Consider the following 14130-nt stretch of genomic DNA (forward strand, 5'->3'; position numbering starts at 1 on the left):
CCCCCCCCCCCCCTCCTCCTCTTTATTTGAGAGGATGGACAAGCTTGACAGAGCTGTGCCAGAAAGGAGAGACAGGAATGGAGATGGGTGGACCTTCAGAGGGGATCTGAAACAGACATGGGAGAGAGAGGAGGGGAGAAGGAGAGTTACAGAAAAAAAGAAAGGAAGGAGAAGAAGAAGAAAGCAGGGGCTAGTTGAGACATGAAGGCAGTCTGAGAAACCAGTTTGCCAGATTCACCTCATAACACCTCAGGTTTCTGCAGGAAAAAAAAAGAAAAAACAAAACAAAAACCTACCAATGGTGGAAATGTACGTGGAGTTGAAATTGTCCTCTGCGAAGCGGATGATCAGACATGTTTTGCCCACCCCGCTGTCCCCGATCAGCAGCAGTTTGAAGAGGAAATCGTACTTTTTCGCCATGATTTTAAAGCTGTCCCTTCAGCCCGAGAGGTCTCTCATCGACGGGAGGTGGGGAAAAAAAAAAAAAAAAAAAAGCTCAAACCTTCCCTTTTTTGCTGACTTGTCACCGGTAAAGTCCGATCAGCGCCTCGGCGTCTGAGAGAGAAATAAACTCCATGAAAAGTTGGGACTCGGGTCCGCCTCTCACTGAAAGCTCATCCCCGCGGCCCTAAACGCGTCTAACTCCCACCGTTTGGAAACATACCGGGCTCCAGCTTACTTTAACCTTTAAAAGAGGAAGGGGGGAGGAAAAAAGGGAGAGACTCCCAGTCGGCCTGAATCCCACGCTTCGGCTGAAGAACTACGCAGAGTGGGAGTGATAATGAGCCCCGGCCTGGGAGTGACCAGAGCAGAGCTGCGGCTGCGCACCTCAGCCACCAGAGGGCGCAATTTCACCGGCCAAATTATCATCGCATTTAAGAACTCACCATCATACAACTGCCTCTTCGGCACTTTCCGTGATCACTCGGAAGTGTGACGTATCTACTGCCAAACAATGGCACGTGAAAAGGGCAGTAAACAGCAAACACAGAGTAGTTTGTTATTAGCTAGTAACTGTAAGCATCAACATGTCACAAATTAGTTATTTATTAGCTAGAAACGGCTATCATTAACCTGTCACAAAGTAGTTATTTATTGGCTAGAAACTGTTAGCATCAACATGTCACAAAGTAATTAGTTATTAGCGAGAAACTGTTAGCATCAACATTTCGCAATGTACTTAGTTATTAGCTTGTAGCTGTTAGCATCAACCTGTCGCAAAGTAGTTAGTTCTTAGCTATAACTGTTAGCATCAACCTGTCGCAAAGTAGTTAGTTATTAGCTAGAAACTGTTAGCATCAACCTGTCGCAAAGTAGTTAGTTATTAGCTTGTAACTAATAGCATCAACCTGTCGCAAAGTAGTTAGTTATTAGCTAGTAAATGTTAGCGTCAACATATCGCAAAGTGGTTAGTTGTTAGGTAAAAACTGTTAGCATCAACATGTCGCAAAGTAGTTAATTATTAGCTATACTGTTAGTGGGAACTTTTTGAAAAGTAGTTAGTTACTAGCTAGTAACTTGCTACCTAGTATTTTCTATCCAGTTTAAAAAGCTTGTTTTTTTTTAATTTTTAAACATTCAATCACCTTCTGGACATAAAGAGTTAAAAAAAACATTAAATGAGACTAAACAAGTTTAAGCAAAGCCGTATTATAGTTATAGTAGTTGTTGAACAATACAAACGTCTTCAGATGTTTGATGAATTGCTACAGAACATTTTGGTTATAATAAAGCTACGGTTTCTTCCTTATAATCACTTTATTTGACCCGTAGTTGAAGTTTTAGCAGACTTTGCTTGCCTCCTCCCAGTCAGCAGCAGTTTCCGGTTGTGCGTGCGCGACGTGGGTTTTTTCCGTTGAAGAGTCTAAACACGCAGAGATGCCTGTGAGTAAAAACTACAGCCTTTACAGCCGCTCCAAGTCGTCGAAGAGCGCTTTTGCTTCGCTGTCGTGCGATTTAAGGGGTTGCGTGTGCGTTTTATCCGCGCTCGGCTTAGCTAATTGCTGTAACTTCACCGTAGAAGAAGAAACGTGAAGCGGAGGCAATATGGCGAAAACACGTGCGGTGGGGGAAAAAGAAGCCCACGCGCTGCTGTTTGTTTAGTTTACAACGGCTGGAAAATACAGCGCGTTTACTGCTCGATTATAGGTTTAAAAGTGGTTAAACTCGACTTATTTCTGATAAAGAAACGACAGTCGACATTTACGTGCTGTAAAACACGTGTTTTGCTTCTGTGTGTTTTAATTTGGGAGCTGGAATCTGAAAATTCCTCTAAAATCCTAAAACATGTTGCTCTTCTGTGAAGCTGCGTCGTTGTTTTTGCTTCAAAATTGTTCAGCTCATTAAAAAACAAACACTTTCCCTTTCTTTTTAATCATGTCGTGCAGCAGATTCAGCTCGAGGCCTTTTCCATTACCATGTAGTGAAAACAACCCTTGCAGATTTCATCTGTTCCTGTAATCTTAATCCAATCTGGAGCATTCATAGCAAGTTGTTGTCTGTGATTTTTAATTTTATTGTTTTCATTAATTTTATTTATTCACCCCCCCCTTCTTTCAGCTTGCAAAAGACCTGCTGTCCCCCAGTCCAGAGGATGAGAAGAAGAGACACAAGAAAAAGCGACTTGTCCAGAGTCCTAATTCCTATTTTATGGATGTCAAATGTCCAGGTCAGTTTGAGACACATTTACATGACCTGATCCCAGTAATCTGAGGTATTAATTTGTGTATAATTACACTAGTTTAGGTGCCTTTATGTGTTGCCCGTTCATTGTCTCTGTAATGATCGGGGTGTCAGATGAGGCACACATTGACTTTTGTGATTGTTTGTAAAACGAGATTATAAATTGCTCGTTTACGTAAAACAACTGCAAAGACACATCAAGCCTACATTTCAAGCTGCTTGCCTTAGAACAATACGATGGCCTTTTTTTTCTTTTTTTAAATGATGTTTCGTGTGTTTTGCAGGTTGCTACAAGATCACCACGGTGTTCAGCCACGCTCAGACCGTAGTTTTGTGCGTTGGCTGTTCCACGGTTCTGTGTCAGCCGACGGGAGGGAAGGCTCGCCTGACAGAAGGTACGAGACGACCGGCAGAGACGTTTTAACTAACGCGAGCTACAAGGGTGGCTGTATGTGATCTGTACGAGCTGTAAGACAAGGCTACAGTCTTCTGGCAAATATTTGATACGGATTATAGCGTCCATGAACTAAGAGCCAATCACAAATGTCGGGTTAGAGTACCAATCAAGTGATCAACTAAAACATGCAGGACGATGGCTCTCCAGGACAGCTCTAATAGTATCTGCTTTTAACAGATTTCTTATAGAATTTACTAAAACCCTATTTCCCCCCACAAACCTAAAACAGCAGCAGCCTGATGGCACTGAGTAAGTAAAGTCATATACACTGGAAATAAAGCCATGAAAATATCCCAAATTAGTCACTATAAAGAAAAAACAAGTACAGTTTAAACAGCGGGCTGTTTGTATTTAAATGGAAACAGGAGAAAGTGATCTAAAATAAAAAACAAAAGAAAAGCTTTATTTAAAAAAAAAATCTAAACTCTTCTAGTACACCGTGGAGTTAAGATAATAACAGATGTTAGCTTTTATTTTAATGTGACGTACAATTCTTAAGAAAATTACATCTACGCTGAAAAGTATTAGTCATTTTTCTTAAAACCATTTGCAGAATGTGAAGGCAAAGGTCAAGATTTTAACACTAAATCTTTTTTTTTTTAAGTTTCGTTTTTTTTTTTCCACGTAATGATGACTAATGTGTTATGCAGAAGCATGGATTTGTGTAAAGTTAAGGTTTATTTTATCTGTATCAAGAAGTGGGTGGGTCCACAGATGAGAAAGGTTAACAAAGATGTCAGCATTTAACACTTTAGGAGATGTTTTGACTTTAACCTCCATTTTATGACTGCTGCGCTGAGGTCTGATAAGACGTCTAAATGATGTCCAGACTCCACCTACTTGGCACACTACGGTTGGACAACACCAACAAGCCAGCAAGAAAAGCAGAAAAGCAGTCGAGCAACTATTTTCAGTCAACTTTTTTTTAGTTTATTCTTTAGATTCATCTGGATTTGTTGAAAGCCCTGGCCCAGATATTCACTGTGAACGCTGTACACTGCAAAATAAATAATAAGCCAACTATTCCCACAAGAAAAGTATTATAGTGATCAAAGATATGTCACCTGGTGTGGCGTGTGAGGATCACGATCCATTTGTTGATAAAAGGGGTGAGACAGAGACGGGAAATGAGGGAGGAAAAGGCGACGAACCGGCGAGAATTGGAAACGTGCTGCCAGGAAAAGAAATGCACAACTGCACCAGGAACTGGGTCAGATTACTGATCTTGATGCCTTGCATACTGATATATAAGTTTTTGGACTGATTCAGTGCGCTTTTCCTGGGAGGGGGGAGAAAACACCACCATCACCACCTTTAAAACCGTCCACAAATCGGAGAAAAGCTCGTGAACGCTTCTGCAGCGGCTGCGTGATTTGCCTGAAAACGAGCAGCTGCGCAGCCCGGCCTCCTTTTCTTCGCAGAATTACGACCGGTTGTGAAAACGCTCAGCTGTTCAGGCGGTGTTTTTTGTCTCGTGGTTTTACACGACGTCTGAACTGCGTGGGAGTTAAAAAAAAAACCCAAAAAACCCCAAACAATCCTGGGGATTATCATGCAGGATGTTTGAATACAGGAGGGTAATCTGGTTTAGAGCAACCTGGATTTTCCACACAGTGATGTGTAAATAAACTGTTTATACGTCTTAATGTGTTTACGTTAGTCCAGCGAATATCCCCAAGCAATATCTCAGAGTGAATGTGACAGAGCTCCTCCAACATGCAGCCATCTTGAGCGGCGCAATTCAAGAACGTAATCAAACATCCCTGTGGGTTTGTCGTCACGCGTTTGAAGCAGGACTGATCACACCGGTTGTTTGTGGCGTGGTTACGGAAACAACCGAGTGCAGGCGTGTTACCCGTTCACCTGTGGCCATACATGGTTGTCTTGTTGTGGGGACACGTTCACTCTGTGAGAAAGTTGTCTTAGTTTAATTTAATGTTGTAAGAAACAACTAATTGACGCTGAGATTGAGGTTTAATTTCTTTTACTTGGTCTTACTTAACTGCAACAAAGAAGCCATGATAAATCCTCAGCTTTAGCGGGATTTAAGGGCTCAGCGTGTCGGTTGCAGAGACACTTGCGTACTCCTGACTGCCCCTCTGAACGTGTTGGTGCAAAGCAAATCTCCACAGGGTCTGCAGACCGCAAACCATCAAGTTTGTTTGTCCTTACTGAGCTAATGTAAGTAAACTATCGTTAACAACAATCCAGTGTTCTTGGACATAAGTTGAATGTTATCTTGCATTTGTAACGCTTTAAATTGAACTTTATTCTGAACTTGAGGATGTTTTTTGGTGCAGAGATACGAGAACGTTTGAAAACATCTGATCTGCCTGGAGGTTTGTCAACAGAATGATCGATACTGAAACATTTCGTCTTCTTGTTTTGGTTGGGTTTTTTTGTGTGACTCCTACTGGTTTTGCCTTCGTGCCGCCCTTTCACGACGTTCTCCGCGAACGGGGTGGACGGTGATCGGGCCTGCGTGATAGATTCACCATCGTCGAGCCCTTTTCTCCAGATCGACGGCGAGCACGAACATGACCATCATTAACCCGGCAGTAACGGTGACTAAAAATCGGTTCGGTCTGATTAAAGCAAATCACAGCGTGCTCAGGAGACCCGTGTTCGTCAGTGAGTAGAGCTTTAAGGTCAGTGTTCGTTTTTAGACTCGTTCAGCCACTCCATCGTGCGCTCTGCTGCCCGGGTAACCGAGGACTTCTCAGTGACGCTCTCTGGGTTTCAGCTGCAACCTTTGGCACTTTTTAAAACCACACACGTTTGAGCGTGATTCAGTTTTGTAAAAAGGCAGATGACGACATTCGGCGCCGCTTTTATCCCATCAGAATCCATTCCTGCTGCACCGACCGGCTCCGAGGCTTTAAATCCCCACCAAAGATGACTGACGTCTATATGAGAGTTTATGGCAGTAAACAGGAATTTATGAGAATAAACCTGGATTTTAAAAGGATCGAAGGTTAGCCCTTAACAAGGATTTAAAATGTAGTTGGAGAAAATGTATATTTTAGCATAATTTCAACAAAAACAACCAGATTTCCTTCATTGTTCTACCGTTCGATTAGATTTGCCACCTGGACATGTTGGGGTCGGATGGAAATAAGAAAATGTAAAACGTTTTGTTCAGAGTTGTAAATAGTTTTGTTGTGATTTTATTTTTATTTTTTCATGTAGATCAAATTACAAAGCCAAAATTGATCAGACAACAGTTTTTCTTCAGTTGTGTGTCATTTTCTGTTCATGAATTTAGACATTTTAATGATTATTTCATGTGTGTGAATACAATGGAACAAAATCAACGTGAATATTTTTTTGTTGTGTTTGTGAATTTAGAAAAGGATAAGAAAAAACGAGAACTAAAATAGTTAAAAATCTCTTGTTCTCTAAATGTTGTGACTCATTAAATCTGTTACTTTCATAAAGTTTGTCTCAAACTCATTACCTGCCTGACATTATGAGACAAAACTAAATGTATTATTGTTTAGATACGATGGTTTGTTTAAATTACCCCCCAGTTTCCAGTTAATTCCCGTAATGGAACGTTTCCAATTTGGAATATTTCCCAAATCGTCACCTTAACTTCCTGGAAATTTCCCGGATGTTTTCCACGCCTTCGTTATCAGAACTGAGTGACGTTGTTCGTTTCTAAGCTAAAACCTTTCTCTCTTTTCCATTCTTTTTGTTTTTTGCTCAGGATGCTCCTTCAGGAGGAAACAGCACTAGTTTGACGTGACGCCGCTGCACAGACGGGAGGGGAAGCTGCGATGGACGTCACGCCGCCGCCGAAGACGCGACGCAGGGAAGAGGAAACGGAAATGGGAACGAATCGCGGAAAAAAAGTCACGTCTGTAAAAATATCCACAGAGAAGCCTCGTCGAAACCCCACAAATATCTTTTCTTCTGCTCTCCAAATAAACTCGGGGTTCTTCTGATGAACTTGTCTTACATGCTTGTCATCCAGTTTCTTGCTTTTTACCTCTTTGTGTTTGATCTGTCAGGTAAAACACGTCTATCACCTTATTATCTGTTTATGACGAGAGACTTATTTGATTAAGAGCTGGAAATCAGGATAATTGTGGCAAACGTCGAGCATTTCATTCTTCGCTGATTAGGGAGTTGATGGCAAGAGATGGGGCGAACAGCACAACAGATTTATGCAAATTTTGTTTAAATAATAATAAAAAAAGAAGTTAAAACAGTTTTAGGGAAGAAGATTGTGGCTGAAATAACTAAATCCAACCAGGAACATGTATTTAGCTGCAGTTTTGTGATTTAAAAGCAGGAGTCTTAACAAATTTCGACACTAAGTGAAGTCAGGTTTGTATTTTTGTAGAACGGCGTCGCTGATGGAGAGGCTCCTTTTTTTTTTTTTCAATAGAGTTGATCTGAGACGAGTGATTATTCCTTCTGCTTTTTAAACTCTGCACACGAAGGTGATTTGTTGCTTTAAAACGAGGAGTGTAAATATGAATATTCGCCTCCTGCGGAAGTGATGCAGGATGAATTCTTGTGTAGCTGCAATTAAAAAAACAATTTTAGAGTTTTGTGACCTACAGGCACTTTTTGTTGTTGTTTTTGGGGACCTGTTGGCCTTTTTGCACCGTCAGTCTTTTGCGACAGGTGGATAATAATAATCAGGAGAAAGGGTGATTAAATGACAACTTCACTGTTTCTATGGTTCTGAGTTTCGCTGTGGCTCGTTTGTGTATTGGACACAACTTGCTAATAAAATCATGGATAACAGGAATGTGACTGCTGTGCCTCATTTATACTTATAGGAATGCATTCTTCTGACTTGATTTCTGCTCAGAATTTGCAGCAAACTTGTTTTAATGCGATCACTTAAAGTAGGGATGTCATATTCATTTACACATCGGGAATTGGTCCTAGCAAGGGCCAATCTCTATCAATATTTACTGAAAAATGCAAAGATTAACCTTAGTTTTAGATGTAAGGTGTCAAATCATTCATACAGAAATAACACCTTTTTCCAGTTATATAAAATTTAGAATAAACATACTTTAACAAAGAAATGTAGGTCAAACACATCATTAGCATTCATTTCATATTCTTTACTCTATCATCAGCTTTTAAATGAGTTTTTCTCCATTAAAACTGCTAAAAAACCCGATCATACAGCTCCTAATGTTTAACTCTGAAATAAGAAGTGAATAGATGCATTTTAACTCGGGTCAGAGATCCGATATCGTTTCTTGGCTGCAAGTTTATCAACATGACTCTGATCGGTCCCGTTCGATGCTCTCTGCTGCCCTTTTCACGTCAAAATCAAAGATTACTGAGAAATTAAAACTTAATTTTCTTGGCTTCGAAGTAACCATCACAGGAAGAGCTCATTAATCAGGCTGAGTTGTTTTTTTTTTTTAAGCAAAATCAAAAAGAGACAGAGACTCGATCTGCAGGACCAAATCTAATAAATATAAATGTTATCTCTGGGGAGGGCAGATAAAATGTTACCAAGGGCCGGATCTGGCCCGCGGGCCTCGAGTTTGACACGGGATTTAAAGCGTTGCTATCAAACTTGATAGTTCCCATTATAATTCACAGCTAGGGGAAGTAGACATGCCAATAATGATCCAGGAAAGGTGGAAAAAATAGTTTTTGTTGGTTTGCTGCCTGTTACACCAAGCAGTTGATGGTGGTTCAGTTTAATTACAGAACGCTAATTTACAACATTAACTGTTTTAGTACACTATGAATAAAACTCATCAAATTACAGACAGCCCTGTTCAATTATTCAAGTTGTGTCCATGGTGGCTGTCGTGGCCAATATGCTTTTCTTAAAGGAATGCTAGGCCTTTAATTCCCTTATTTTATTTGACTTATTAGTAAATTAGTTTCCTTCAGCCTGTGACAGCTGAGGTTTCTGCTCATTTAGTGATTCGAGGGATAAAAAGTTTGTGAAGCTGCGCTCTGAAGTGTGCTATCTGCTCTGTGGTTGGGAAACACCCCGAGGCCTGAGAGCGCCGTCTCGTCGTATTAAAGAAGGGCCCGACTGAGGCCGGCGGCGAGCGGACAGATGCCTGCGGGCGTCTCTGGGACATCAGCTGTGAAGGAGAGGACGCCGATGACCCCCTCGGCCGGCCTCTGATGGAGAGCGACACCGAAGCAGCTGGGTCAGGATCTTAGAAAGCTCCGTTCACACCTGCAGGCTATGAGGGGTCAGGCCTCAGGAAACAAAAAGGCAATGATGCTGAGTGTAAAACCCCATGTTGTCACTAGAGGGCACTAAAGGGCAACGTCTCGAGATGTTGGCTTGTTCTTGTTCTCCCTTTAGTTTCTTTCTTCACATAAAAATCACAGAGTTTGGTATTTTGGAGTAAGATATGCTTTTGCTTTTCTGTGTAAAACTTATCCTCCTGTCTGAATGTATATAGACCTAGAGAGACAGCACTAAGGGCGTTGTTATAAGTTTATCCTTCTTGTTCTGGACACCTATGCGAGTTGTCCTAATTTTAAAGTCAGGTGTGTCTGTTCGGGAGGCAGAGAAGAGGCTGGGATGCAAGGATCCATGGAGATATTTCAGATGACAGGATTGATCCGAGCAGATTTCACGCTTCTCCCAGTGTCTCGTCTGTCAAAACGAGAAAATGGTCCAATGAAAACATGAAAGAGGGCTTTTGAGAGTGTGCGCAGAAATTACAAGGCCTCAAAGGAAGACGTGGGATGTTGTGAATGAAGCACAATTGACCAAGGTTATTGCTAAAAAGCTCCCTCTGACAAAAGGCCGACTGGACCCTCCTACGCTGTGTGTGTGTGTCGAAAACCTGGAGCAAAAAACACACAGCCCACCTCGCTGAAGCCATCTGCGCACGCTCCTTCGTGTTTGTTCGCCTCTTTTCTTCCCCAAGGACGAAGTCATTACGCATCGTTTGTTCCCAGCGCATAATTAACTGACCTGAACGCTGGTGAGCAGCGACCAGATGACCCTACACGTCTCCGTGGCAACAGCCTCCAGCAGAGCAGGGCCACTTTTCAGCATCCCGGGTATCCAAAGTGATGAGCCTGTCCTGTTTCTCTCACACTCACACACACACACACACACACACACACACAAAGATACATGAGGCCAATTATAGGCCTGTCACAATAACAAATTTTGCTGGACGATTAATTGTCTCAGAAATTATTGCAATAAACGATAATATCGTTTGGAAAGAAAGATTACAAACAAAGATTAATAAACTTTACTTTCAAAAGAACACCTAACACTGGAACTGGAACACAAAATAAACAAAACAACCGTAAACAAAAACAAAATGGACTCTCAGCCTCAGTTAACAAGGAATGCACTTGAATAAAAGCTAAAAACAGGAAATAAAACCTACATTCAACCAAAACAATACGGATTATTAAATCTGTAAACTAAACTGCCCTTCAAAAAGTTATACTCATTAGTTTTATATAGAGAAGACAAAACTGACAGTTTTATAAACAAAAAGTGCAAACAAACAAACGCAGAAATGCGACATACCTTTTCTCAGAGGTTCAGCGGTTCGCCTCCCACACCGCTGCTGTTACTTTCAGCTGGAAACCAATTCCATTTTGTTTTTTCCTCCGATATCAAACAGCGTTTCTTTAGCTTGCTAACTCCTAGCGGGGGCTAATGCTAACGGGCTACAAGAAGAGGCGCCTCGGCTGGCTACCTGACGCGATAGGCCACGCCCCCTGACGCTAACAGAAGGGGGTCAGTGAAGAGCACCGGAGCCTTTTTGTCCTCCAGCGTCTTCCGTAGAAAGACAGAGCGACACGAAGGAACGATAACGCCGATAAATGAAACTCATCGACCTCATCTTCATTTATCGTGCGATCAATTGATTTATCGTTTATCGCGGCAGGTCTAGCCGATCACATCTGTTTTAACACCCTTTCATTCATTTGTTCTTTCATTCATTAATGAAGTCATTTTTAAGACACAAAGGGACACGCTTAAAACAAACACAAACTCATCCCGTGTTTAAGGACAGAAAGTTTAATGAGTATCACAAGCTATTTAAAAACTAAAGCATTCCTTGAAGGGATGCATATCACCCCCCTGAGTAGCCATTTTTGTGTTGTCCCTTAGCTGTGGCAGCCATCTTGAATTGGGGTGACTAATTATTATTAGATGCACATTCAGTGATTACTATCTGAGAATTTCATTGAACTCCCGTGGCCTTCGGGTCAAATTGACCTCTCTCTATGCTCTCTTCCTTTTTTGAAGGCTGCAGGATGGTTAAGAGATATTTTGCTAACGCAACAAAAAGTAAGACAATATCATGTTTAGATTAGGATTAAGAAATAAGCTTCAATTTACTGTTGGGTTTTTATAGACGAAAGTCGACATGTGTTTATCTCTTTCTATTTTGTAGATTGTTAAAAAACCGTGTCCTTCATCCATTATGAAGGTGGGAAGAAAAACAAAAAATAAAAGAGATCAACTGTTGTCACATTCCATGACACAAAAGCTGAAGACAGTCAGGGAAACGTACTGCAGCTGGACGAGTAAAAAGAAGAACAAATCTGATGAAATGTGAGTGTAAGCATGTGTTGTAAACCCCGTGGTGGCAATGCTGCATCTGATCTACCCCCTCACACAAACACACACACACACACACATTCCCAGACTTGACAAATTAATACACACAAGCTTAAATACACACATAGACAGCAACAGCGTTTGGAGGCTGGTGTGCACGGGCCGAGGGTCACTGTGATGGATGCTTCCCCGCGAGTGGCCGTGAGCATTAAAAGCCCGGTGACCCGGTAAAAACAATCAGTCATGTCGGTTTGTCAGAGCCTGAGATTAATCATTCCCTGTCTGCGGCCATTTCCTGCATTAATTATTCCTGCCGTGCGGCTTAAATAGCCTGCACGCTGTGAGGGAACATTTATGAGCAGATGCTCGAGGAGCCAAAGGGATCCGAGGACACGCCAGCAGCTGCAGCTCTGTGGCAAAACCAAAAAAAGACAAGGAATTGGTTGTAAAGTAAACTTTCAAGGCAGATTCGCAGATTTCGGATTGATTAGCGAAGCGACGAGGGAAATAAGGTGGAGGAAGAAAGGCAGGGCGGCTGGAAGAGGCAGCTGCTGAGGATGTTTGAACATGTCGCTTGTTTTGGGTAATTGCAGACGAGCTCCTGATGGAGGAGACAGATGATCTGTCAGGACAGTAGTTAACATGGGAAAGAGGCTCGGAAAATGTAAACATCCCGTGTAACCGTTCAACAAATCAATTCGTCGAGCAGATTTATGTTTATTTCAGCAGGTGTTACCCGACACGAACAAGACGTGTATTTTCACATCGAATGGCGTAATGTGAAGCGTATAAATGTTTTAAATGAATATCTAATACGGGAGTGACACAACGCTCTCTCTGCCTCCATTCATTTGTTTTGTGTATTCAGCCGTCCAATCACTGTCTCTCCTCTCGCCGGTTCACAGAGGTCTGGGTTCTTCGCCTGCAGGCATGAGGTAAAAGGCAGGCAGCTCAGAAAACACACAACAGCAAGCAATTTACAGTCTCTAGTTCACCTGACCTACATTTCTCTGCAAGGTGAGACAAGAACCCAGCAGAAGCTCAAAAAAAAATACAAATACAAACCCTGAGCTCTGCCTTGTTGTTTATCCTGATGTTTAAAAAGGCTCACAGTGAAATACATTAAGACTAAATCTACAGATCATAAACACTCCTCTACAAGCTGACATATTTCTGATGCCTTCAAACACTGATTTAAAAAAACAAGCAGCGAAACCCAGACGGTAACGGTTTGAATAACAACAGAACAACCTTCTATTTGTTGATGAGGTGCTTGAAAATCAGTTCTTAAATAAAATTATATCCCTGCATGAGTTTCAGTCAGGCTTCAGAACAAACAACAGCACTGAAAATGCTCTTAGTGAAATCATCCAGTAAATCTGAGTTCAGGCTACAGTTTGATCAAAATAAAACTTAATTTTTTTATCCTTTCGGACTTAAGTGCATCTGTTCGTATGGTTAGCCACGTCAGCCTGATCTCTTACAGTATCTTTAAAAGTTAGTTGTGTTTCCTCATGTCTTATAGTGGTTTAAAACAATAAGCAATCAGGGGGGAAAAAAAGTTTCATGGTAGTTTTAGAGATCAAACTTCTGAAAGTCATGACAAGGAGTCACCCAGGGAAGTGTCCTCGGTACCTTATTATTTCCATGGTACCTCCTGCCCCGTTGGTGATCTCATCAGAAAGTCCAATTTATGTTTCTGCAGTTGTGTTGATGATACCCAACTGTACATTTCTACAGAACATCACTCAGGGCAACAAACAGATGGATGTTTTTCATTTGCCTTCACCTCTTCCTGCTGATACAAACGTGTATTTTTTTATTTTTCCGGGTTTGTGACTATCAAGTGGGGCAGAGGAGGAGGTGAACCCAGAGCGCAGACTCATCTTACAAAGGAACTAATTTACTAAAATAAAAGATAATCATAAACAAAGGCTGACGTGGCAGCTAAGCCAAACACAACAAAATCCAAACCTTAGACAAGACGAGAGGGACAACGAACCAGCAATGAGTTGAGGAAATGACCGGGTTTTAAAACAGAGGGTAATTAGGGGGAAGTGGGCACAGGTGAGATGATTACAACTAGGATCAGGTGAAGATGGGCGTGACAGGAAAACAAGAGACTGACTGAGGAGAAGTTAATGATGACACGAAACAAAGACACAGGGAACAAGAACTGAACTAAGATAAGGCTAAACACAGGAACCAAATAACAGAATTAAAGAAACCATAAACTCAATACAAAAAAAACGTAATGTTATGCATATAACTACTGTTCCCTGAAGGAGAGGAACGAGGTACAACATATGTACTATGGGATATCACGCTCCCGCGTGTCCTGGCTGAAGACACCTTTAATCACGCCTTTAGGCAAATGACGTGATGACGACAAGTGACAGGCCCCGCCTGCACTATGTAACCGTCCGTCATCACAGTCATT

General features: G+C 41.7%; 2 protein-coding genes and 1 non-coding gene across 3 annotated transcripts in view; 2 read left to right on the forward strand and 1 right to left on the reverse strand.

Annotated features, from left to right (window-relative positions):
- The window catches only part of rab13 (RAB13, member RAS oncogene family), an 8793-nt gene extending 7169 nt beyond the window's left edge, over window positions 1-1624 (reverse strand). Inside the window, exon 1 of the mRNA XM_017425008.3 lies at window positions 297-1624. Coding sequence (XP_017280497.1) covers window positions 297-420 — 124 coding nt within the window. The 5' untranslated portion in view covers window positions 421-1624. The remainder of the gene's footprint in view (window positions 1-296) is intronic.
- A 128-nt stretch (window positions 1625-1752) lies between these two features.
- On the forward strand, window positions 1753-7901 carry rps27.2 (ribosomal protein S27). Its single transcript, XM_017425009.3, has 4 exons — window positions 1753-1884; window positions 2560-2668; window positions 2967-3077; window positions 6849-7901. Exons 1-4 carry the CDS (start codon window positions 1879-1881, stop codon window positions 6875-6877), a joined length of 255 nt encoding a protein of 84 aa, XP_017280498.1. The 5' UTR covers window positions 1753-1878; the 3' UTR covers window positions 6878-7901.
- Window positions 2747-2880, forward strand: LOC112450798. The gene has a single exon (XR_003039501.1). It is a non-coding gene; the product is annotated as a small nucleolar RNA SNORA13 (small nucleolar RNA).
- Window positions 7902-14130: the final 6229 nt, after the last annotated feature.

Source organism: Kryptolebias marmoratus, linkage group LG16 (assembly GCF_001649575.2).
Source record: "Kryptolebias marmoratus isolate JLee-2015 linkage group LG16, ASM164957v2, whole genome shotgun sequence".
NCBI lineage: Eukaryota > Metazoa > Chordata > Actinopteri > Cyprinodontiformes > Rivulidae > Kryptolebias > Kryptolebias marmoratus.